Here is a 24,919-nt window from a genome sequence, read left to right as displayed (position 1 = left end):
CAAGGAAAGCAAGAAGGAAGAATTGGGGATGTACAAGCCAGTCAGCCTCACCTCAGTCCCTAAGAACTGATGGAGCAAATAACCATGGAAACCATTTCCAAGCATATTAAGGACAAGAAGAAGACTGGGGGTTGTCAGCATGGATTTATGAAGGTGAAATCATGCCCAACATGACTGACAACCTGACAACCTTCTACAGTGAGGTGGTCGGCTCAGTGGTTGAGAGAAGATCAGCGTATGCTGTTTACATTGACTTTTGACCCCGTCTTCCTTAACATTCTCATAGATAAAGTGATGAAGTACAGACTAGGTAAGTGGACAGTGAGGTGGAGTGAAAACTGGCTGGACTGCCAGGATCAAGGGGCTGTGATCTGCAGTGCGAGGTGCAGCTGACCGTCAGCGGTTGGTGGTATAGCCCAAGTGCTGATTCTGAGACCAATACTGTTTAACATCTTCATTAATGACCTGCATGATGAGGCAGAGCGCACTCTCAGCAAGTTTGCAGACGATACAAAACTGGAAGAAGTGGTTGATACACCAGATGGTTGTGCTGCCCTTCAGAGGGACCTTGAAGGGCTGGGGAAAAGGGTTGGCCGGACTCTCATGAAGGTCAGCAAAGGGAAATGCTTCCAGTGAGGAAAACCCCATGCCTTCAGTACCAGCTGGGCACCAACTGTCTTGAAAGTAGCTTTGCAGAGAAGGGCCTGGAGGCCTTGGGGGAGAACAAGTTCACCATGAGCTAGCAATGTGCCCTCAAAGCAAAGGCAGCCACCAGCATCATGGACCACATCAAGCAGATACAGCTCTGGTGAGATCACACCTGGCATTGTCCAGTTTGGGACTCCCCAGTGCAAAAAAACACATGAATGTATTGGACCAGGCCCAGAGAATGGCCCTGACGATTACTAAGGTCTGGGAGTATCTGGCATATGAGGAGAGGCTGAGAGCTGGGACTGTTCAGCCTGGAGAAGAGAAGGCATGAGGGGAATCTTATCAATGTGTAGAAATATCTGGGATGGGGAGGGGAGTAAAGAAAACAGAGACAGACTCTTTTTAGTGGTGCCAAGTAAAATGACAGAAGTCAGCAGACACAAACTGAAACACAGGAATTTCCATTTAAAAATAAAAATATTAACTGTAACAGTTATGGAATATTGAAACATGTTGCTCAGTGAGGTTGTGGAATCTCCATCCTTGGAAATCCATCCATCCAACATCTCCATTCAGTTCATCCAACTGAACATAGACATGAAGAACCTGCAGTACTGACCCTGCTTTGAGGAGGATTGGACATTTATGATTTCCAGAGGTCCCTTCCACCCTCAATCATTCTGTGATTCCAAGTTTAGGTGGCTGAGCCCAGTGCCAGTTCCCTTGTTGATATGATCTGTTGTTAAGAAAGGTAAAGTGAGGGAAGGTGAGGGTTTGCCCTTCCTTCCTTTGGAAGCTCCTTTTAGGCTGAAGCTCTCATCCTGGACCTTGCTGCACTACATTACAGCTGTGTAGCAGTCATATCTGCACCCTGCATCCTGTCTCCTTGATTCTGATCCTGATCCACACCTGCTGACTTCAATTCCCAGATTGACCTCAGACTTGCTTCATTGGCAGAATTGCTGGGTTATCACCAGATTGAGGCTCACATGGACCCGTATCTCTGGACCTGATAGTGACCCTGACTTCAGTTGATAGCCTCACTCTTTGTTGGTGAATGATGTGCTTCCTGGTTTGCTGCTGCCCTCCTCACCTAGCTCACGAAGGAGCAGCCTGCACTTGCTGCTCCCAGACACTAGGATTGTGTGGAAACAGGAAAATTCACAATGGAAACTACTGTGAAAATTCAGATGTCATGGATACTACCACAAATGTATAAGAGAAAGGGGAACTTCCATTTAAATCTAATAAGATAAGATAAGAATTAAATTTTATTAATTTATATATACATATATAAATAAAATATATATACTCACCTTTGGTTCCATTGATAGGTGTTTCTGTTTGGAGTTTCTTTAGAACTTCCAGTGGTGATTTTGATAAGTTCTTCTGGACCTTGTATCAATTATGAAAGGAAATGGATTAAAAAGGAAACTACGTATTACCAGAAAAACAAGCCTGTCAATTCAAGCTGACTCTTGAAGTCTTTTAAGTCAGAACTTAGAATTAAGTTTGAAATAGAGAAAAAATTGAAACACTATGCTTTCTTCCTTACATATTTCATTCTTATCTTCCCAAGGGAGCCAAAACCAAAATGAACAAAAATGCTTACCTCATTTTGTTCCCCAGAACTCTCTGCTTCTTGTGGAATCACATTGTGTTCACTTTTCATTTCATTTTTAAGAAAAGCTCGGATGGCCTCCTGAACCAGAGTATCAACAGATAGTACCTGAATATTACAAACTAATACACACAAAAATTAGATAACCTTACAGTTTGAGTTGAGCATATACAGAGAGAAACTATTGCAGGCAATAAAATTAATGGTTTTGTTTGGGCTTTTGATGTAAGTTGTTTCCACCATCCCTTCTCTGTTACCACTGCACAGTGTGTATCCACAATCACATAGCTATCTTGCTAGTCTCTTCTGTAACAAAGATCCCCAGAGAAGTTTGCCAAAAGCATTTCAAATTCTCAATGCAAAAGTAATACTTTCTTAACACTACATGAAAGTTCACGTGTCTTTAATCTTATTTTGGACGGTAATGAATGAATGACTTGCAACCAATCCCTGCAAAATACAGATGTATCTGAAGTTCAAGGTTAGAAAAGCAAGAATGTGCCTAACAATTTTCATTGTAGGAGTGGTATTTTAATGCAAATAAAAAATTTTAAGAATTTAAGGGGAAAAAAAACCAACTGTACCTTTTTCAATAAACTTTACACAGGTAGTTTTTCCACTAAAAAGTTTTCCCAAAATACATCCTTTGATAGGAAATGGAGGAAACAGAGGTGGTGAAGATTTAGGTTTTGGAGGATAGAAAATTTCCATCAGTCTATGAAGCACATGACCCAATATGTTATTATTGAGAGGAGGTTTGTTTTCACTGTTGTCTTCAGTTGGGCACCATTCCCCTGTCATACTCTGTATAAATGACAAATTACCAAATAACTTGTGAATATGCCTTGTCTTTCATCTTTCTAGATACATATATTTATACACAAACACAATTCATATAGTAACCAAATCTGAATAATACTAAATAAAAAAAAACATTTTTTAGACTAAACTCTTGTTAAAAACTATAACTATGTCATAATCATTAAGCGTTTATTGATACTCACTAAGACCCAGTTGAGAAAGAGAAGTACCCCATCATCATTTTCATAGATTCCTAGAATATTTTTTTTAATTCCATAAACATGAAAAATCATTTCACCAATACCACAGAATGAATCAGTAGCAGATTTTTTGCATAGAAGCCCAGTATCCTAACATTCAGTTTTCTGAAATACACTATTGCCCAGTATCACACATCAATCTTTGAAAGTTTTTATGGACAGAGATTTCAAATATATGGATTTGCCTAACACATATTCAATAGAGATGAAAAAATACAAAAAACAACAACCCAAAACAAACTCAAAACAAACAAACCACAATATAATTCAAACATTTTTAAAGGAAGGAAATACTGACTAGAAGATTCCAGCTCATCTACTCTGAGACCAATATATATTTACCAGTGGTATGAGGTACCAGCATACAGTTTAACTTTTGCTGGTAAAGACACTTACTCACAATCACATTGGAAGAAAGACGAGAATAGAAAGATGTAGTCAAAAGAATTGAAAACAAAATTGTGCTTTTGTCTCTCTAATATATACACTCTACCAGTATTGGATCTTGCAAGACCAGGGAAGTCCTGATGTGCAGTTTATGCTATGAGAAGCTAGAAGAAAACATTTTCGTATGCAGGATAATACTAGTCCCGTATTAACTATTATTTGGTTGCAGGCTACTGAACAGCTCTTTGGAAGATATGCGGACTAATAGTATTCCCAATGAGATTTTAGTTTGTCATCTCATTTGGGATGCACAATAAAGGGTTGAGAGGCAAAGTCAAATGTTTCAGCAAGAGGAATTCCAACTAGGAAAAAAAATGAAGAAAAAAAAATGTTCACAATGAGTGGTTAAGCACAGGAACAGGTTGCACAGAGAGCCTGTGGAATCTCTGTCCTAGGAAACACTTGAAAGCCGACCAGACAAGGTGCTGAGCCACCTTATCTGACTCAGAGGTTGGCCTTGCTTTGAGCAAAGGGGTTGAATTAAATGACCTCCACATCCCTTTCAACGTAAACAATTGTATCATTCTATAAATTAAATATTTAATCACCATCAACAGAAGCAAGCAGTTTCAAAGATAGCTATTGAAAGATACTGTTTTGAATTCATGTTCCAGATAGAATATGCAACCTTTTCCTGAACCTATTATCATGAATGATATATTGCCACAACATACATTCTACTAACAGAACTTGATCAGCCTTTACTTTGAACATATGTGCATTATCAATTTAAATGAAAATATCACCTAATCACCTATTTTTAGTCCTAAAGTAAACCAAAAAATCTTTTCAAGTTGCACAGTAACTCCTCTCTAATAGATCTCAGACAACATACTTAAAATCATAGAATCATAGAATAGTTTAATTTGGAAAGGATCTTTTAAGGTCATCTCGTGAAACCCCCCTGCAATGAGCAGGGACAGCTTCAACTAGATCAGGTTGCTCAGAGCCCCATCCAACCTGACCTGCAATATTTCCAGGGATGGGGCGTCTACCTCCTCTTTGGGCAATCTATGCCAGTGTTTCACCACCCTCATTGTCAAAATTTGATTCCTTAGATCTACGCTAAATCTACCCTCTCTTAGTTTAAAACCATTACCCCTTGTCCTATCAACACAGGTCCTGCTAGCATGTCTGTCCCCATCTTTCTTCTAAGCCCCCTTTAACTACTGGAAGGCTGTAATAAGGTCTCCCTGGAGTCTCTTTTTCTCCAGGCTCAACAACCCCAGCTCTCAGACTGTCCTCACAGCAGAGGTGTTCCATCCCTCTGACCATTTTTGTGGCTGTCCCTCTGGACCCGCTCCAACAGGTCCATGTTTTTCCTCTGCCGAGGGCTCCAGAGCTGGATGCAGGACTCCAGGTGGGCTCTCTTGAGAGCAGAGGGGCAGCATCACCTTCCTCGACCTGCTGGCCATGCTGCTTTGGATGCAGTCCAGAATATGGTCGGCCTTCTGGGCTCTGAGCGCACATTGCTGGCTCTTGTCCAGCTTTCCATCCAGCAGTACCTCCAGGTCCTTCTTTGGCAGGGCTGCTCTTGATCCCTTCATCCCCCAGCCTGTACTGATACTGGGGGTTACCCTGACCCAGGTGTAGGACCCTGCACTTGGCCTTGTGGAAACTCATGAGGTTCACATGGGCCCATTCTTTGAGCTTGTCCAGGTCCCTCTGGGTGGCATCCCATCCCTCAGGCGTGTCAACCACAACACTCAGCTGGGTGTCATCTGCAAACTTGATGAGGGTGCACTTGATCTCACCATGTCATTGATGAAGATATTAGGGACTACCGGTCCCAACACAGACCCCTGAGGGACAGCACTTGTCACCAATCTACATCTGGACGTTGAGCCATTGACCACTACCCGTTGGATGTGACCATCCAAGCAATTCCACCCAACAGTCCACCCATTAAATCCATATCTCTCCAATTTAGAGAGAAGGATGTTTATACTCATTTGAAAAGAAAATGTACCAGTTGGTTCAGGATGTGGAGAAAAGAACATATATATTGTTGTTATAATTTCCCAACAAGTCAAAGACACATTATTTGCCATGCTTTTGCCATATTCTAGTTAAATAGGTTATTTGAAAAGACCCAATATGTAGCAGGATTTTTTTTCCAAAGAAAAGTATCATTAATGTAATTTGGAAAAAATTGTACAATACATTTTAACATGGAAACATTCATCTCTCATCTTTCACTTGTGAACTTACACTAATATATTGTAAAGTTGAAGAAAACTTTTAAGGCACCCTGAAAAATAGTCACTTGTATTCTAACAGAAGGTTAACAAAAATGTCAACCATTTTTAATAATTTTCACAAACATTACTGTCTTAAAATAAATGGATCACTCAAACCAGTAAGTCTTGTTAGAAAGCTTTCACTCAAAATTGCTGAAATTAAGACTATCAGACATTGTGATAGATATAGTATTCCATTTTACTTGCTTTTGCTGGCTACTTTCTGTTGCATTTTCAAATGTGGTAGTATTAACCACACTTTCAAATTCCAATTAGGTAAGAAATAACTGCATTGCAATTAACATGTTGGTCCTATGAACTCAAGAGAGAAATATAATCAATGCTATACACAAGAATGAAATTACAACAGTGTTTTAAAATTGCACAAGTTCTCCAGTGCTACTAACAGAAAATATAGCCATATATTTCATATAGAATCTCAGGCAATGAAAAGAAAATGCATGTCAAAATCTGGTATCAGAAACTAGTAAAAGAACAAAATGAAACATCACAACAAAATGTTTATGATTATGAAAAATCAAGGTGTATTATCTTCCATTATGTTTTATCAGTTTGAGGTACCTTGTATTCACCATAATCTTTTTCATCTAACAGATTCATTTTATTCAGCTCTACAAGTTGTTCTGGGCTTGGTTCATTTGGCAAAGGTTGAATTGAGGCTTGTTCATACATTGGTTTTGCATTAAAAAAAAATTCCTTCCAAGCAACCATCAGTTTTAATGGAATTTTGCTGCAGAAGAAAAAAAAAAAAAAAAGAATGAGTTACAAACCAAAAATTAAGGAGGTTGGATATTTGAGAATAGTGGACCCAAATTTACAAGAATCACATTTGTCAAAAAACCATATGCTAAACTAGATATAATTTACAATGCTTTCTATAATTATTACAGCTTTTTATAAGTGCTTAGTTACTTATATGATAGCTGTAGGCACTTGTAGGCTTCAGTATTTTCACAGATATGTCATCGCACAGTATTTGGCTGGCAGAGCTGTATAGTAGCGGTTTTGCTGTAGCTATTTTTCACTGTTACAAAATATTCTTCCCTTTTGTGGTATAAAGCCTCCTCTCACCAAAAATCTACAGAAATTTTCCTGGAAGCTAAAATTAATTTAGAATTATATGAGTATTAAACTCCTTTGTTTTTCTTTCAGAAAGGAAAAATATTCATATGAAACAAGAAGATAAACTGCATATAGTAGCAAGCTAAATGCAAACAAGGATGCTGACATATGTCACATTAGAATTCTATTGCTGCTAAATAAACAGTATGAATAACAAATGTAACATATGGTCAAAATGAAAGTAATTTTAAGATTTAATCTTAAGATTACATCAATTTGGACTTTCATTTTTTAGTAATGATTGTAGACAGTTGAGTGTTATAGCTTTAAACAAAACTCTGCAAGTGCTGTTGAAAAGTAATTGAATATCTATTCTATGCATCCTGCACAATGAAGTGCACAGCAGGACAAACAAAGCGTACCTATAATGGCAGTAAATGCAGATACAACCTTGATATCCATACTTTGGAAAGATATTTCAAATATCTATACCTATTATGCACGACTCAGTACAAGCAAATGTGACACTACCTTACACTGGAACCATGACTCTGTCAGACAAGGAAATCATCAAATCATCACTAAACTGTGTCTAGGTTGACTATTTTATCATATATTTACTGGGCCTAAATTTATGTAATTTCCCTAAAATATAAAAATATGTATTTCATACACTTAGATCTTTATTATTTTAACATACATTTACACTAAAAGGCGATGAAGATTTTGGCATACTTTCTAATCCTTTAAGCCTTACTTCATAGTCTATTCACTGAATACTAATGATAGATCAACACCAGCAACACCCCACTCTGTGGTTTTGGAAGCACTCCTACAGCACAGGCACTTGGAGGTTACTGCTTTTTTAGGACCTTCTCAGAAACCTTGTGCAATTAGGGCATGTCAGAAGAGGGAATCACAGCATGTAGGACACGGAAAATTTTGGACCGAGTTGCTTTTCTTAGGACAGTCCAGGCAGGTTAATATATGTTAGGAAATTCTTTCTGTTTATATTACACTGAGGAAATGTTCAGCTAGTGGAGCAATCTAGAATGAGATGAGCACCACTCAGCTTTTAATTTTTAAACTAAGGAATTTGTTCATAAAACGGGAAATCGTTAGTTTCACAGGCTGTAGAACTAGAGCATCTTCGTCTCACTACGGATTCAAGTTAGTTGAGTTTTCAGTAAATTAGGGCTTTAGCATTAGTTCACTCTGTATTACACATCAATGAATCCTCACACAAAACTAGTATCATCTTCCCACACAAACTAATCGGAACTATCCTGTAAGGTATCCGAGAACCTATATAAGATGTTATGGTGCTTAAACCAGACTGAATAATGAAGCCTAACAGCTACCCAACAGCTGTTGTTTTTGCCTAACAGCCACCATACTCACTTGTTTGTTAGTAGACGATACTCTCCTACTTTTGTTGACAAATCAATGATTTGGTCAATCACTTCCCAACATATAGAATAATGCTTTTTATAACGTGCCTGAGCTCTTTCAACAGCAATTTTCTCATGACGTTCCCTTTCTTTGATAATTTGTTCTTCATAATCAATTTTTTCTTGTTTTGCAAGAGCCTAGAATATTTTTTAAAGAGGAAATTTGAGATTACAAAGAGAATGAAAGTGCAGAAGTGCACAGTCCTGGAAACTAAAATGAACTTGCTCATTTAAATAAAAAAATTAGAAATTAGCACTCATAAGTGAAACTCCTCCAGTATTTGACAAAAATGGTTGTTAAGAGATTACGTCTAAAGGAAATTAAAAACATGATTCTTGAAACAAGATCCTATGTCATTGTCTTCTGTCATTTTGCCTCTGCATGACTGTGCCTTTCAAACTCAGCATGCAATGTTTTCCTACAAAGTTAAAATTAGTTTGGAAGAAAAGATCAAAATTAGACTTTAAGTTGCTCAGCTTTACCCCGCTCATTAACTTAGGTGTAACTCTGAACCTAGATAAAAGAATATATTCATCATTAAATCACCCTGTCACTAGAAAGGTCCTAAATGCTAACAGCTGGCAATAGAAATTCCATGTTATAGCATGAAGGTACTGTAACAGCCCTGCAGCAATTCAAAGAGCAAATAATCTTTACCGCTTCTCTATCAAGAGCTTCCTGGAACTCTTTCAGTCGTCTTTCTTCATATTGTTTTTCCCTGAAAAGTCTGTTTTGCCTTAACACCTCTTTTTCATGTCGAACATGCATGAGTTGAACAGCAATCCTCCGCTCCTGCTGAGATTGTCTCATTAGTCTGTAAATAAGTTGCTCCTCCCGGTAAGCCTCCTAAAAGATAAAAAATAATAGTATTAAGCACAGCTTATAAGGTATTTCATAGACAACTCATCAGTGTCTCATACAAGAAATTTGAATGGCCCATATAACAGCATTTACCTGCTCATTTGATACATAAATCTGGAACAACATATATCTCTCTTTATGACTACTATTTTTGTAAACTGTGTAAGAATTGTAGAACTATGGAAATGAATTCTAAATATGTCTTAACCGAGATAGTAAAAATACATTTGTTCAGATTAACTCAGTTTTAACTTGGCTATTTCCTGTGTGCAAAGAAACTGCAGCATATTTCAAACAATTGTTTCTTTATGTAAAGATATACCCTTTCCTCAAATCATTAACTTATCCCCACTCTTTACCAGTCCCCATTCTCAGCCATACTCTGCTAGAATCAGTCTATTCTTCTTCAGGTTTGAACTTTTTACTTCTTTCTTGGGATTTGGGTAATTCCCTCCTCCATTCAGGAGACTAGGAATATGAGGAAGCATGCAGAACAGAAGAAAATTCAAGACTTCCTGGGTAAATTTCAGTGTTCTCACTGGGACATGAATAGAATTCCTCTGTTCAGAAAACCATTCTGAACTATTGCTTGAAGCATGGTCGGTGTGCACAGACACTTTGAAGGATGTGGACTGTCATTTTTCAAACTACTTGTCAAAATATAATAGTATCTTCTTGCTACTATACTTTTCTAGACTGTTCTTGGTATCTAAATTAATGCTTAACCTAATCTAAAGTTTTGCCTCACTGCTTTCAGAGTCCAAAACTACTTCTGTCTTCAATACAAAAGCATCAGCTTGCCTTTCAAACACCATTGCCAAATACACTTCTGCAGCAGATTTTTATAGGAAATCTCTGATTCCTTGGGTGTTTGTTTCAGATGCAGAAAAACTGCTATGAAATGTATTCAAATTTAAGGACCTAAATTGGGAACTGATCAGAAGATTTCAAGTTAATTTTTCTAAACACAGAGGAACAGATAAGGACAGGTAGTAGTAGTACAAAAACCAAACTAAAATAAAGTATTGCTTCTATTTTCTTTCAATCTGGTTTATTTTCCACCAGCTGTCTATGACAAAGAGGGCAGAACACATTACATAAATTCACCTATAAATGAAAATCAAACTTTGTTGCACATTATCATAACATTTATGAAAGAACTCTACAAAGAGGTCTAGATCTGTGCTATACAATGCAACAAGGGCATCTGTAATAGATTTCCAACACAAAGCTTCAAAACATGGCAATTTTAATTGCAATAATAAACCAAATGACTTTCTAATTAATTTAGATCTTTAATGTTGATGTTAGGGAGAAGCCAATATTTTTCAAACAAGGAACAAGGCTCTTTCCGTATTTTTAAGTTCCTTTCCCTTTGCAGTTGCTGGGAATAAAGTACATTCCAATCAAATACTGGTGACTTACTTTTACTTATTTTAGCAAAATGTGAGCTTTTCAATCCCCTTTCCTAGCATGGAATCTCATGACACTGCATGATAGTTCTCATGGCAAAGATGCAGTCCTCTCAGGGTTTAATCCTTCACTTGCATGGAATATCATCTCCCTACAAAGCTTATCACAAAATGAGGATCTAATTTTGAATGTATTTAGTTTTGTACTGTATCTGCAGTGTACTGTTTGTACACTATTTTTCTACATACAGAATTATCATAATGCATGCAACTGAAATGGAAAACAATGCAATGGTAACAACTTTATATGCACTTTATATTTTCATTATCATGCTATGTGTCATTTGATATGGTTCAGGTGATAAAATTATCCAGTAGCACTGCTTACTGAAGAGTTAATCTGTCTATTTGTCTCTTACATAATTAAGTCAAGGCAATAAAAGGAGACATGATGCCCTTTGCTGCCTCAGTTCTACTCACTTCTTCTTTGGACTTAGAATTTCATTAAGATTTCAAAGAAGAATAGAGGATACACAGACTTTGCTTCCTATTACAAGTAAATATCCTTCATTGTTTTCTTTAGTTGCAACTGCTTATCCTCAACTGTGGATTAGTACAGCAGTTAAGTATTCCACCAGAGGAAAATAGATCTTTAAATCCTAATTAACAGGGCATTGCAGAAGCCACCCTAACAGAGTGGTCATTTGTCATACTCAAACCATCAACTATATGGTGCAAATATTTGGCCCAGTGAGAGATCAAAGCATCTCATCTAGGTGAATGCCCTCTTTATAAAGGAAATGGGAAGATGTTCCTTTAGAACACTTCAGAACAGATAAAACAGACCTTTTCTTTTCTAACTGGGGGGTAGAGAACTTCAATATTCTAAGTGCTCAAATATTTTGACATGTTGAGTAGGCCTAAAAAGAGCTAGCAGGGAATTTTTGAGGAACAAGAATATATGAAAAGGCAAGTAACTTAGAGCTACACAATGGATAAATTACAATTCAGAACACTAAACTCATAATTTCAAAAAGGGTGCTTATTGGATAGGGGAGTGAAGCATTGGTAGCTATCTTTCATACGAACAGGAATGGACAAAGTACTAAAACCTAAGGCTGAAAGGTTTTGAAACTTCTGGGCATATTAGGAGACAAAATAAAAACGGTAGTACAATTTTTGACCTACCATTTTACATCAACTTCTTCACAGAGGACTGTGAAGTGTCTGAAGAAATAATAAATATCATAAATTGGACATTTTAGTAATAATTTGAAAAATTACTACTGAGAAAGCGTAATACACACTTTTTTTCAGTTTACCTACTTGAGACAACAGTGGCATCCAGTGGTCAAACATTAATGTGTTTATGTTTCATGTTGTTCATATGTAATTACTATATCATGTTTTTCTATTTTTCTATTTCCTTGTTTAATTTACATACAAATGAAACAATTCTGTCCTGTTGTGTAATCATAACACTTATGACCAAAACTTATAGCTTAGCATACATAAATCTATTTGGTTGACATGCAATAATCTAGTAACAATTCGTTTCTCCTCCCATTTTCATCTTCTCAATTTATTGCTGATAGTATCTTCTTCCTGATAACTTGTTAAATTTAGAGAGATACAGAACATTTAAAATTAATGAGTACTTAGAACAAATACTTTGTCGAAATGAAAGAGATCAAAGATTCAATTGGGATGAAGCCATGTCACTGTCAAACACTTTCAACTCCTGCCTATGAGAATCTGACTGGCATCACCCTGTCCTCCACATAAAGGAGTGTCATGTGATTGTAAAGTATTTTTTCTCCCAGGCTCCAACTTGCAGTGTGTCAAAACTCAAAAATTTGAAGATTCTTTTAGTAGATGCTTACACTTATGGACATGAAAGACACTAAAGCACTCTGAAGGGATGAAACTCATTTGACTCTAAATGATCCCGTGCCCTGTGTTTCAAGGTTTATGCAGTATAGGTAAAAATCTGACCCTAATGTCTACAAGCTATAATTTCAGTCTTCAAATCCTTTCTGGTTCAATGGCTGATGGAGTGAGAAAGTAATTTTCAACTACTTTGTATATTTTTAAAAGAAAATATCTCAGTTTGCTTCACACTTCTCTGAAGTCAAGCAAGATCTAACTTCTGAAATTTCACAGACTTCCAACCAGACACCTCTTCCTCTACTAATTTAGAACCAAATTACCACTAAATAGATTCTCTGATCTGGTCAGACTACTGTTCCAGTCACCTGCTCACTTGTCTTTACTTCTAATTCCTGCAGTCTGTGGCTTCTTTTGTTTCTATATCAATGCTGATTTCTCCTCTTTGGAAGTTAGGAACACTATTGTTATTTTTGCCTTGCTTTGGAGCCTCGCTGGAGACAGTCTGATTGGCAGCACATTGCAACAATTCCTCCATCTCAAACTGACAAGGCTTGTACTACAGCTGCAGATGGACCAGCTGTCAGACCTCCTCAACAGAACTAGCTGCCTTTGCAGGCTTAGATCTGCTGTATCCACCAAATGCCCCAGTGATTGCTGCTGGCCACATGGCCATCAGCTGATAGCCATGACTATCAGACCCACTAGTCCAGGCTGGTGGGATTGTGCTGGGACTGCAACAGCGCATAGCAGGTAAAGAGCAAGTTTTGGGACTACAGTGATTTCAGATGACTGGGTTGCAAAACTACTTCATGGCCTATGCATATCAATAAGAACATGATATAGAACCTCTTTGAATGAGAGCTCAGACACAGGATACATGGATAGACGGACTCTTGATCTAAGCCACTGCAGGTGTTTTTCATAAAATATAGATCAAATAGAGATAAAATACACAACAAATTTTATTTTTTCTTAACAACTCCAAGCAATTCTCCAGACATTACAAGCCAATGCTTAAATATATATATATAATATCAAACTTTTCCTTTTCAGAGATGCCACACATCTGAAGTGCTATTTTTATCCAACAAGAGTGGAGACGGGCTCAGCTATACTGGGTTCAACACACATGATTCTAAGCTAAGGACTCACAGTGCAATAGTAAGATAAAAGGTAAGTAGAAATCACAGAAACCCAGTAAGTTACAAGGTTCTGTTTTGATACAATCATCACAGAAGAGAAGATCTGTGAAGTCAGTAACCTATGAGCTGCTTTTTGAATGAGAAGTATCTGAGGAGGAATCTGAAAAGCCTTGTGCTTTACAGGAAAAGATTCAAATCGAATAACCTGCAACATCCATTTTTAGACATAACACAGACATCCTCCAGAGAAACATCTTCTATTCCATCACACATCAAAAATCAATGCTCTGATCTGCAAAATAATTGTTTTGCTTCTTCATATCATGCAGCACAACCATTTCAGAATTCATTCAGTCCAGAGCAAAAACGTTACATGTCACATTTGTAAATACAGGGTTTCAGCCAAGGAATGTCATGTTTCTTGTTTTTTAATAAGTATCTTCTTCAGAACCAGTATACATTTTGATGTTCAGCTTGGCAGGAGGAGCAAGGAAAAGAATAGAAGGCATGCCTTCAACTGATTTTTAATAATTTTAGCTCTGCTGCCTTAACCTGATCTTTTAATATTTGTAAGGATGAAGTATAACATAAAGGTGGTGAGAAAGAATGGACAACCTTCCATACTTTTCAAGGAAAGACAATAGTTGGCATAAAAGTCATTTTTAGAGATAAGGGTATATAGGTTCCTTTATCCCCTCCAAATTTTATTCAACCCTCCAAAAATAGTTATTTTATATTTGTAAGCAAACTTTCAGATTAATAATTGTGCATGGGTTATATGCTTCAGCATATATTCTCTCACCTCTTCAGCTTCATGTGCTATTAACTGTTCCATTAGCATTTTTCGTCGTCTCTTTTCTCGTTGTTCTCTAGCAAATGTATCTTCCTCTAAACGTTTTTGAATTTTCCGTATATATTCATCATCTGAATAAATATTTAACAGCTCAGTTGCTGTGTGTGCTGTAGTTTCTTTCAACTTCTGTGTTTTCAATGATTCCTGTATACCACTGATTGAAAAGGTTAAAAAGAAAAGGATCACTGACTTGATAGGAATTATGGTTCTTAGAGGTGTTTTCATATAGATCCCTGTATAGTTATGTGCAAGTCTCACAAATGCGCAACAGCACTCTTTGTGGGCACTGTGGCTACTTTTTCATGCTCCTGTGCCCCACAATGACCACTAAGTCAAGAGGAGGGCTCCAGCACTGACTTGAACCAACTGTCAATTAGTTAATTTGTTAAAAGGAAGCAAATTCTGCAGAAACAGGAAATTAGGGAGGTGATTCTGCCTCTCTACTTTGCTCTCAAGAGAGCCCACCTGGAGTCCTGCATCCAGCTCTGGAGCCCGCAGCACAGCAAAGACATGGACCTGTTGGAGCGGGTCCAGAGGAGGCCACAACAATGGTCAGAGGGATGGAACACCTCTCCTGTGAGGACAGGCTGAGAGAGTTGGGGTTGTTTAGCCTGGAGAAGAGAAGGCTCTGGGGAGACCTGATTGCAGCCTTCCAGTAGTTAAAGGGGGCATAGACTTTTTAGCAGGGCCTGTTGTGATAGGAAAAGGGGTAATGGTTTTAAACTAAGAGAGGGTAGATTTACCCTAGATCTAAGGAAGAAAATGTTCCCCAGTGAGGGTGGTAAAACACTGGCACAGGTTGCCCAGAGAGGAAGTAGATGCCCCATCCCTGGAAGCATTCCAGGTCAGGTTGGATGGGGCTCTGAGCAACATGATATAGTTGAAACTGTCCCTGCTCATTGTAACGTTGTTGGGCTAGATGACCTCTTCCAACCCAAACTATTCTATGATTCTATGATTAATCGCAGTTGTTTACACACAGAAGTATCCACAGCAGTATGGACAAGTGCCAACTTTTATGACTGTGGTATATATATCACTAAAGGTGACAGAATGACCATTACTTAAAATTATTCACAAATAAATGAACGTACAGGTAAGTCAAAGGAGAAAGGTTACTTCTCTCTGTTGTTTTTGAAATGTGTTACCGTGTGTGTACATCCACAACCATTCTCGTCTCTCTGCAAGTCTAACCAACCATACAGACTCAATGACTTAAATAAACAGAGAAGAAGAGATGCAGTTTTTGTTCTTTGTTGGTGCATATATGGCAAAAAAAAGAGAATGAAGCTTGCGCCATCTCTACTACAACTAAAGGTAAGGTAAAAACTTTGTAACGGTGCTGGAGCTGGAATATTTGCAGTGCTAGTGGGACAATCACTCAAAGGACAATCACAGTTTAAACTAAAGACATTGCATTTTCCAGAAGTAGCTGTCTACATAGACAGTAGGCACCTGAGGTAAGAACCTGGCTAATCTTAGCAATCTAACACCCAAATATTACCTGTCAGTGTCTTGGCTGTGCACTGCAGATGCATTTCCTGCCATAGACTTCTCAAACTTTTTAATCTCCTTGTATGTGTCCTTAAGAAATAACACAAAATGTAATGTTTCTTTTCACGAAACATCATAAGGAAGGTTCAGCAGACTAAGTATTAGGGAATTATTTTTATGTCATATTAGTACAACAGAAATGTTAACACTGAAAATATTTTAAGTTATCAGCTAGATCAAGAAAAATGGCAAGACTATTTCCTTCTTCTACCTTTCATTTCCTTCCCACATCCTCTTTTCCTAGCTATACCTACGTCCACCAGACAGAAAATCCTAAGATTTTGCAGCTGTTCATTCTGCAGGATAATTCTGATTTTATGTAGGACTCTTGCAGTTTATAGAATTCCCACCATTCAGGGATTTGAAACAAGATATTCTGGGCTATGATCTGCTTTAGATTTAGTACTGATAGCTACTCAAACAGCTATGTTCCTACACTCTTACATTTAAATGCATCTGTCACAGTTGTGCAGTTGTAAAAACAGGTAATATTTGCACTCCTAATGACAATATAATCCATGAACTGTAAGATTACAATCCATCAACTGTAAGATTACAAACCAAGTACTCTTCAGCCCTAGATATTAGAGAAAATGTTTTTCTTGCTGCATTGCCATCATCTCTTCATTTGATTTAAGGCTTGTCAATTTCAGCTGTTACTAACATTTCTGATAGAGCAGAAAGTTTTATAGTGTGTTACAGGAGAATTCATACATTATCGTGCAAAACTTCATCATGCACTAACGAAAAGGAAACATTAATGCTTTTATTTCACATATTCTACTTAGTTGACTAGAAGCTAAAATACTGTCAGCAATTAAATTGGTAGCTACCTATGATATTTATTCAATAAGAATTTTCCCTGACATCAAAATAAATTTTTACTAAGTAACAAGTGCAGAATTATAATCATATTAATATTTAGCCCAATTTTCACTGGCTGAGTGTACAATATCATTTTAACATTTATTTCAGCAGCTTTTGGATGGTGCAAGTACAGTATTTGTAAGTGTAAATGCTCCCAGAAATCATGTTTTGCAAGTTCATACAATTAAAATTAAAAGAATATTGATGATAGTTACCTCTGCTTCTCTTTTCTTCTTTAAGAATTTTTTGGCTTCAATAGCTTTTATGGCATGGCTTGGTGGTGCCTTTGGAATTTGTATAATGGCTGCTTGAATCCTGGCCATTATTTCATTTTGTCTCCTTCTTCCTATGCGATGCTAAATATTCAACATCTTGTGTTCAGATACTTGAGTTGAAACAAAATACACCATATGGCCCTAATACACTAACTATATATCTATGAAGTAAATGTAATTAAGCCATAAGGAAAAAAAATCTTCCACGAAGAAAGTAGAAGAGCTTATCAGGCTCCAGGCTTGAGCAAATGACTTTTCTTTCTTTCTTTCTTTTTTTCTATTAAAGTATATCACTAAAATGCCATGAAAGCAAAAAATTCCTTAACTTCTGTCCACGGTTAAACCTTGCCTTAAGAATATTCTCAGCCACTGTGCTCATAAATCATCATTTTTATATCAAGAAGTAGATGTTGTAAAATGCATTTTAAATTAAAGTATCATTCTACATTCTGAATAATTTGACAGCTTAGCAATATGTTATATATGTTCGCAATATTTGAGGGTGAAGATGTATTTTTTAAGTACCATTATCTGAAAATGGTACGTCTATATATGCTACATCTACATTTAACAAATAGTGCGGTGCAATAGAAGCACATCTGTAACGAAAAACAGTTTGTGCTCAGTGCTAATAGGCATTTAAGGGCTTGTATTGAATTCTAACTCTAATATAGTACCTGTTTCAGGTCAGAATTCAGCACAGAAACTGAGAAGACCAGTTTCCTGGTACAGAAACTGATAATACCATTAGGTAATATTACTGCTGAGCAATGAGTCTCAGATGACCAAGAAGTAACAAACATTAAAACTACACTAGTTAAAAGTGCACTACAGATACATGCAGTTAAAGGTGGAATTGAGTAGAAAAAAATTTACAAAGAGTCAAAGCTAGTTAAAAATAAATATGTAATATATCAAATAAGATATTAATAAATTTTCTTTTAAAAGTTTATTTTGGACATTGCTTGTATTTTCTTTTCTAGATGTATGAAGGGATTTTTTTTTTCATTCTTGTGCATGCAGTGGCAATAAAGCAACTAAATAACCACAGCAAGACTCTCTCTAATTAGCCATATATAATGCATCTCAAATTAGTCAACTTCATTTACATTGTGGTTCAATACCCCTTGGACTACTTGCCAGTGCCTTTATAGAAACTACAGGCTGTACTTCGAGTAAGTGTTCCCGTATCTTAAGAAATTAGTTCCTCTTTTTTACTTTATCAGAACAGCTACACAGAGCTACAGGATGTTCTGAGGCCATACCGACTACAGGTCCCTTTCCCTGTGTCTTCTTCCTGCTTTTGAAAAATGCTTCATCTTTTCTTCACAAATGAATAATGTCACAAATCTCTTTTACAAGGCCACCTTGAACACATACAGCTGTGAAATTTACACTTTGCCTTCAAATCTATAAATACTTTCCATGCATGATAATATGCAAACACTCTCAATTTAACATTAAGTTATTATTAAAGTTTTTAAGGGTCTTTTAACAGTGTATTGGCTTTATATCTAAATACTAATGATTGCCATGCTTACTCCTTTTCTTTGCTTTTGTATAAACATGAATGTGTAGCACAGAATTAAGAAACATTTTCACTGGCTTTAAGTAACTCATTATGTACATGACCTTGAGAAAACTCTTCTTTAGAAATCCATAAAAAATAAGTAGTCACCTTTTCAATGTCTTGGGCTCTTTGTTCCTCCTGGAGCTTCTGAACTTTCTGTTGTTCTGCAATGTGTATACGAGCTGCTTTATCTTCTATTGCCTTAGATTTTATGTCAAAATGCTCTGAAATCCGCTGTAGTTGCAAATCAGCCTGACGTGGTGTTAAAGTTTTCAAACGCTAAAATTAAACAAGCAGCAATGAAGTGTCAGAAACAGTAAGTAACATATTTAAACCTGATAATTTTGTGACAGTCATTTCAAACTGTGTTTTCCTGTGTTAATGTACACAGAACAACATCTAAACATAGTCACATATGTTTCAGAAAAACAAGACTAGCTCCATTGAAAAGAACACGCGGATTTGAACTTCATGCCAAACTTCGTTCAGTTTGGAGAAAAGGAGGCTGGGGGGTGACCTCATTTCTCTCTACAGCTTCCTGAAGAGGGGAAGTATAGAGGCAGGTGCTTGATCTCCCTGCTATCCAGCGAAAGGATGCATGGGAATGGCTCAAAGCTGCACCAGGCAATGTTTAGACTGGACATTAGGAAGCGTTTCTTTACTGAGAGGATGGTCAAACACTGGAACAGGCTTCCTAGAGATGTGGTCAATGCCCCCAGCCTGTCAGAGGCATTTGGACAATGTCCTTAATAACATGCTTTAACTTCTGGTCAGTCCTGAAGTAGTCAGGTAGTTGCACTAAGATGATCATTGTAGGTCCCTTCCAAGTGGAACTATTCTATTCTATTCTATTCAAACTGAAATACAGAAAATTCAACTTAAATGTAAGGAAAAAAAAAGTACTGAAAGGGTGATGAACAATTTGCCCAGACAGGCTGTGAAGTCTCCATTTTTGGAGATATTAAAAAATCAACTGAACAAGGTCCTGAGGAACCTGCTATAGTTTACTTTGCTTAGAGCCTTAGAGCGGGGGGCGTGGATTAAGTAACCTCTAGATGCCCCTTCCAAGCTCAACTATTCTACAACTCAAATGCCATTCTGAACCTATCTCAACTGAGCTACTCTCAGTTGCTTTATCTTCTTTAAGCTATCCCTTCTACAAGTGAAGGGATGTTTCAACTGGTACTATCCTTGCACTTGTTGGTAAACTTTCTACTTGTAGGCTATCTTTCAGGAAGTGTGCCAAAAAAAAATACAAAATTTCACCCAGCTGAATTTGATTCATGATATAAAGCTTCTTAAAGATTACTCATCCGGATAAAAAATTGTGGTCTGCACACACTGAATGTTACTGCTGAAGACAAGGAGAATGCCCTTAACAGAATCTACTACATTGATACTGACTCCCTCTTAGATACTCTTTTCCTTTTGTTTTTTCCTCTTCATATTACTCATCATATGGTTATTGCAGGCTGGAGTATAGTATAAATATATGGAAAGATGTGCAACAGAAGGAACCAAACCACTGTGGCACGAAGCTCAACACAGTTTTAAATAAGTTTTCTGGAGGGGAAATTAGTCCAAATTGATACCTAGACCGCAATGCAGTCTGTAATCTGTACTGATCAAACGAGTAAAACAGCAGTTGCGGAATAACTACTAACCTTTGTTGCTATACGTATATTAAGTCTGGAGAAAACTTAAAAACAGAGCAGGTAACACAGAATGAGCCAAAACAAAGGAACACAAAACACAGATGACCAATATCCTCATGAGTCACTTCTTTTCCATTTAAGTATTGGGTTTTGAATAGATCTAAAAAGCATGGAGGGGAAGCACGCAACATACTTCACAGGTACATGTAAATATGATACCTTTTTTCCTATATATTTATACAAAATAGGCATAGTTACCTCTCGATACAATACACTTTCAATAGACTTAAGCTTTGCAGTTGCTGCAGGTCTCATTGCTTCCATGGCTACTCCAGTGAGCTTTGCCTTTCTCTTTTTTCCTAAAGCAATATACAATTCATATAAAAGTTTTGTTGCAGCCCCATGCTGTCCCGTCATGATGTCTTGGGCCACATTCTCATTAAACTGTACACCAAGGAGGTGAAGCGTGGGCTCCAGGCGAGAAAAATTGTTAAGTTTTGCATTTGCAACCCTATATGATTAAAAACAACAACAAAAATGAGAACATAAACTTAATTTCTTGCTGCAGTAAGTGTGGTTGTGATATTTATTTCATACCAAGATAGGAAGATAAAAAAGCACAGAAGACTTCCTTAAAGTAATGAGATACACACTTTGGCTTAGGTTTTATATTGCAGTACATGTAACTGCACTGGTCTACAAGGCAAAAATTTTGATAAAGAGAACACAATGGGTTATATAAATCTTGATACATGCACACACAAAGTGCATCTGACAGCAAAAGCTTACCCCCAATTGCAGCTAATTGTATACCATACACAAAAAGCACTTGAGCTCTAACCTGCCAAACCAGGTTAAAACAATTTTTCTAACCAGAAAAATTATGAATGCTTCTCCCATAACGCTGTCTTCTCAGCACTTCCTTAATTGCATACACACATTTGGGGTGGGCAGCCTTCTGCACTGTTTTGCCTCTCTTATTCACATCACCCCTTCCTCTTGCTTGCCAGTCTAGGCCGTCACTTCCTCACTTGTTTCAGAGTAATCACAGAATCATTAATGTTGGAAAAGACCTTTAAAATCACCTTCTTCCCCCTTCATCCCTAGTTTAAAGCTATCCTCACTAGGTTTGCCAGCCCTTCTACCGCCCCAGCAGAATTGAGGAAAAAGTCACCTGGGCCCCCATGCCTTTGACTTTTGCCTCCAGAGCCACTCTTGATATGCTCCAGCTCTCTCTGGCAGTATCCTTGGTGCCCACATAGAAGAGCAGCAGGGGTAACAATGCAAGAGCTGGACGACCCTCTGCAGTCCTGGATCCAACCCACAGCAAACTGCAGACCTCCCTGGCTAGCATGTAAGGTCAGAAAATGGGCATCTCAATCTCCTGCAGGAGAAAGTCTCCCACTATTATCACTCACCTTTTCCTCCTGGTGCTCCTGCGTGGTTCAGACTTTGACAGCTCAGATTCTTTGTTGCACAGAGCCACCAGCCTCTCATCTGCTACCAAGGGAGTGAATCTGTTCTGCAGCTGTGGATCAGCAGCAGGAACCTCCCTTCTCTTGCCAGAAGCCACAAGCTGCCAGTCATCTCCTTTTCCCAACCCAACAAGCACAGATTCTGCCTGCCTCTCCCTCCGCATGGCTGCGGGTTCAAGTTCCTGTATCTGCACTGTCTCAGAGAAGATCCAGTCAATCTCCTTTTCATCATCTGTGACACTGAACAGTCTACTGACCTCCTTCTGAAGCAGCCTGACTTGGTGACATAGATCTTCCATGACCACACACATCTGCAGGCAAAGCCATCTCCTCCCCTGCCCAAGGTAAGTAAAGACTCTGGGCATTCCCTACAGCCTGAGACAAGTAATATAGCCTCCTTTCTCTGGACAGCAATCTGAGCTGAAGCCCTGACATTTTGAGTAGTTGCTCCAGTGGGTACTGGGGATCACACCCTGTCCTAGAAGATCACATCACAGCACTAGAAGCAGAGCCCAAAAGCTACTGTGCAAAACTGCTGTGTATGTTGTCTCCCTTTGTTAGCTGTGCTCAAGCTGCTTTCCTACAAGTTGGTTAAGAAAGGGTATAAATGAATGAGAAGTGCAAAGAAGGTAAAAAAGAGGTTCACGAAGAAAAAGGAGGAGGATGTACAGCTTGGCACACTTGATACACAAGTGCACCAACATCTGCCAAAATAAGAGCATAAACCAAGGAACCCCATGAACTACAGCATCAACATACAAAGGCTCAAAGAACTATACAAGATTTTTCAACTTCCTGTTTTTCTGTTCTTCTTCATTGTAGATATTACCCCAGTTTACTTGTAAATGTATAAATTCTTATATAATCTTCTGCCAAAGCTTCAATCAAAGCCAACACATCTCCACCATTTTCATTTTACACCACACTTCTGTATTCCTGGCTCTACACAGCTCACGGGGACAGTGTCAATATCCTCAATCTTAGAGACATCCTTGAAAGGCTTCTTGAACTTTTGGTCTAACCTGTTGCTTTCATAGATGCAATCAAAATGCATAATTTTCTTAAAACAGTATGATCAATCTCCCTGGAAATACAAAGCTAACCCATGTGTCAAATACAAGTAGCTTTTGACTTACTGATAAATGTATGAAATCTTAATAAGTTCCATATGTCTTTCCCAGTCTGCATTAGCAAATCCTAACTGAAAAATAAATATTTTGTCTAATTTCTGTGAGATACGTTACCCATACGTACTAACCTGCTCTGTGAAAATTGATTAAAGTCATCCTGAAGACCGTATTTGTGTAGAAGTTCTCCTAGGAGGTAGCCAGTAGAAAATTCTTCTGAAAATGATCCTGGAACTAAGTTCAGGTTTTTGTTTGTTTTAAAAAAAAAAATTTAAGATCATTAAAAGAATTCATACATCAATCTTAATACAACTCATTATTATTTTTATAACCAAATTAAGTCCAAACTTTATTAAATAATTCAGAGGAATACTAGCAGATTGATCTTCAAGTCACAAAAAAAATCTGCTTTCTGTGTAGTTATTTTGCAACATAAGCTTTAGGTAGCCATTTAATTCTCATTTTCAGTGTTAAAATGTAAACGTTGTCATAATTGTCATTAAGATCGTGGCAATATCTGTAAATGATAGTTACTAAATTTTCCATTAAAAAGGCAAATGAAAACAAAGCTAGATCAAACGGGCTACTCTTGCATGGAAAGTTGCTCCCTCCTTGCAGAACAAGTGCTTCTCCAAAGCCAGCACAACACGTGCCATTCAAAACAAAGCATTGCTTTGAAAACAAAATATTTTTATCCTCTGGAGTCCTTATTAGCAGATGAAGCTTAAGCTCCTCATGTCCCTCGAGAGTACTTGTGCCTTGAGGAAAATTAACTTCACCTCGAAAATCGCCGTCTTGCACATGAAGATTAAAAACGTACCTGAGGAGGTACCAGGACGCGAGGAAGGGTTCGGCAGTAGGTCAGCGGGAGCTGTCCCCACAGAAGCCCCTAAATCCCCCGGCGGGACGAAGGCCTGACCCTGCGGCTATGCCCTGCTCTGGCAGGCAAGCCAGCTGCGCCCCGAGCCCCCGTCCTCTCCCGACGGGGCAGGACCGCCACTCACCCACGCTCCGGGAGAGCTTCACCTCCTCGTTCAGCCACTCGCACAAAATCTCCGACATGGCAAGCGCCCGCGGCGGCCCTCACGACCGCCGGGCACCGCGTCCCGTTGCCACGACGACCAGGCCGGGCGCATGCGCGGTGGAGGAGGGGAGGGCGTCCCCGCCCACCGCAACAGCCACCCTCCACGAGCGAGCGCGGCTCGGGGAAGGCTGCGCATGCGCTGCGGATGGGGCGGTGTCGTGGGTGTGGCCGGGGCGGGGAGACCAGGAGGAAGGTGAGCGCGCCGCGAGGAAGAGCGCGTGCCCGCCTCCGCAGCCGCTCGGGCGGCGCGCGTCGGGGCCTTGACCGTCCCAACCGCCCCTCCGGCGGGGCCGTTAGGTGTGGGCGTCCCTCGCGGGGCGCGGGGCTGCCAGTGCGTTGAGGAGGGGGCGGCTGAGCGCGAGGGAGCTCGTGGCTGAGAGGCAGCAGGATCCTTCTAGTCCCAGGTGGTCGGTAGCCCCTGTCTCTCACTGCCCTGTTCGATGATCCTCTGCTATTTTCTGTCAGGGCTGTCAGCGTCGGCTGGCGGGGCAGCGGCTGCCTTCTCAGCCGTGCTCCCTGCCTGCCCCAGCTGCCCCCTCCTGGCTGCCGGGCCGCGTGTCTAGCCGCTGGTTTAATACGTGTTTGAGTCGCTACTTCCC

At 38.7% G+C, this 24,919-nt stretch overlaps 1 protein-coding gene across 1 annotated transcript in view; it reads right to left on the bottom strand.

The window, feature by feature from the left end:
• The window catches only part of SPEF2 (sperm flagellar 2), a gene marked incomplete at both ends in the record, with an annotated part of 64,002 nt that extends 39,704 nt beyond the window's left edge, over window positions 1-24,298 (bottom strand). The window contains 13 exons of the mRNA XM_082012873.1: window positions 1,968-2,046; window positions 2,264-2,394; window positions 2,857-3,076; window positions 6,603-6,771; window positions 8,505-8,692; window positions 9,213-9,401; window positions 14,663-14,867; window positions 16,218-16,297; window positions 17,350-17,490; window positions 19,088-19,258; window positions 20,893-21,145; window positions 23,368-23,470; window positions 24,241-24,298. Coding sequence (XP_081868999.1) covers window positions 1,968-2,046; window positions 2,264-2,394; window positions 2,857-3,076; window positions 6,603-6,771; window positions 8,505-8,692; window positions 9,213-9,401; window positions 14,663-14,867; window positions 16,218-16,297; window positions 17,350-17,490; window positions 19,088-19,258; window positions 20,893-21,145; window positions 23,368-23,470; window positions 24,241-24,298 — 1,987 coding nt within the window. The remainder of the gene's footprint in view (window positions 1-1,967; window positions 2,047-2,263; window positions 2,395-2,856; window positions 3,077-6,602; window positions 6,772-8,504; window positions 8,693-9,212; window positions 9,402-14,662; window positions 14,868-16,217; window positions 16,298-17,349; window positions 17,491-19,087; window positions 19,259-20,892; window positions 21,146-23,367; window positions 23,471-24,240) is intronic.
• Window positions 24,299-24,919: the final 621 nt, after the last annotated feature.

Source organism: Phaethon aethereus, assembly GCF_964289735.1.
Source record: "Phaethon aethereus genome assembly, chromosome: Z".
Classification (NCBI taxonomy): Eukaryota; Metazoa; Chordata; class Aves; order Phaethontiformes; family Phaethontidae; genus Phaethon; species Phaethon aethereus.
The sequence above is the reverse complement of the archived record's forward strand: the minus strand, read 5'-3'. Positions and strand labels throughout refer to the sequence as shown.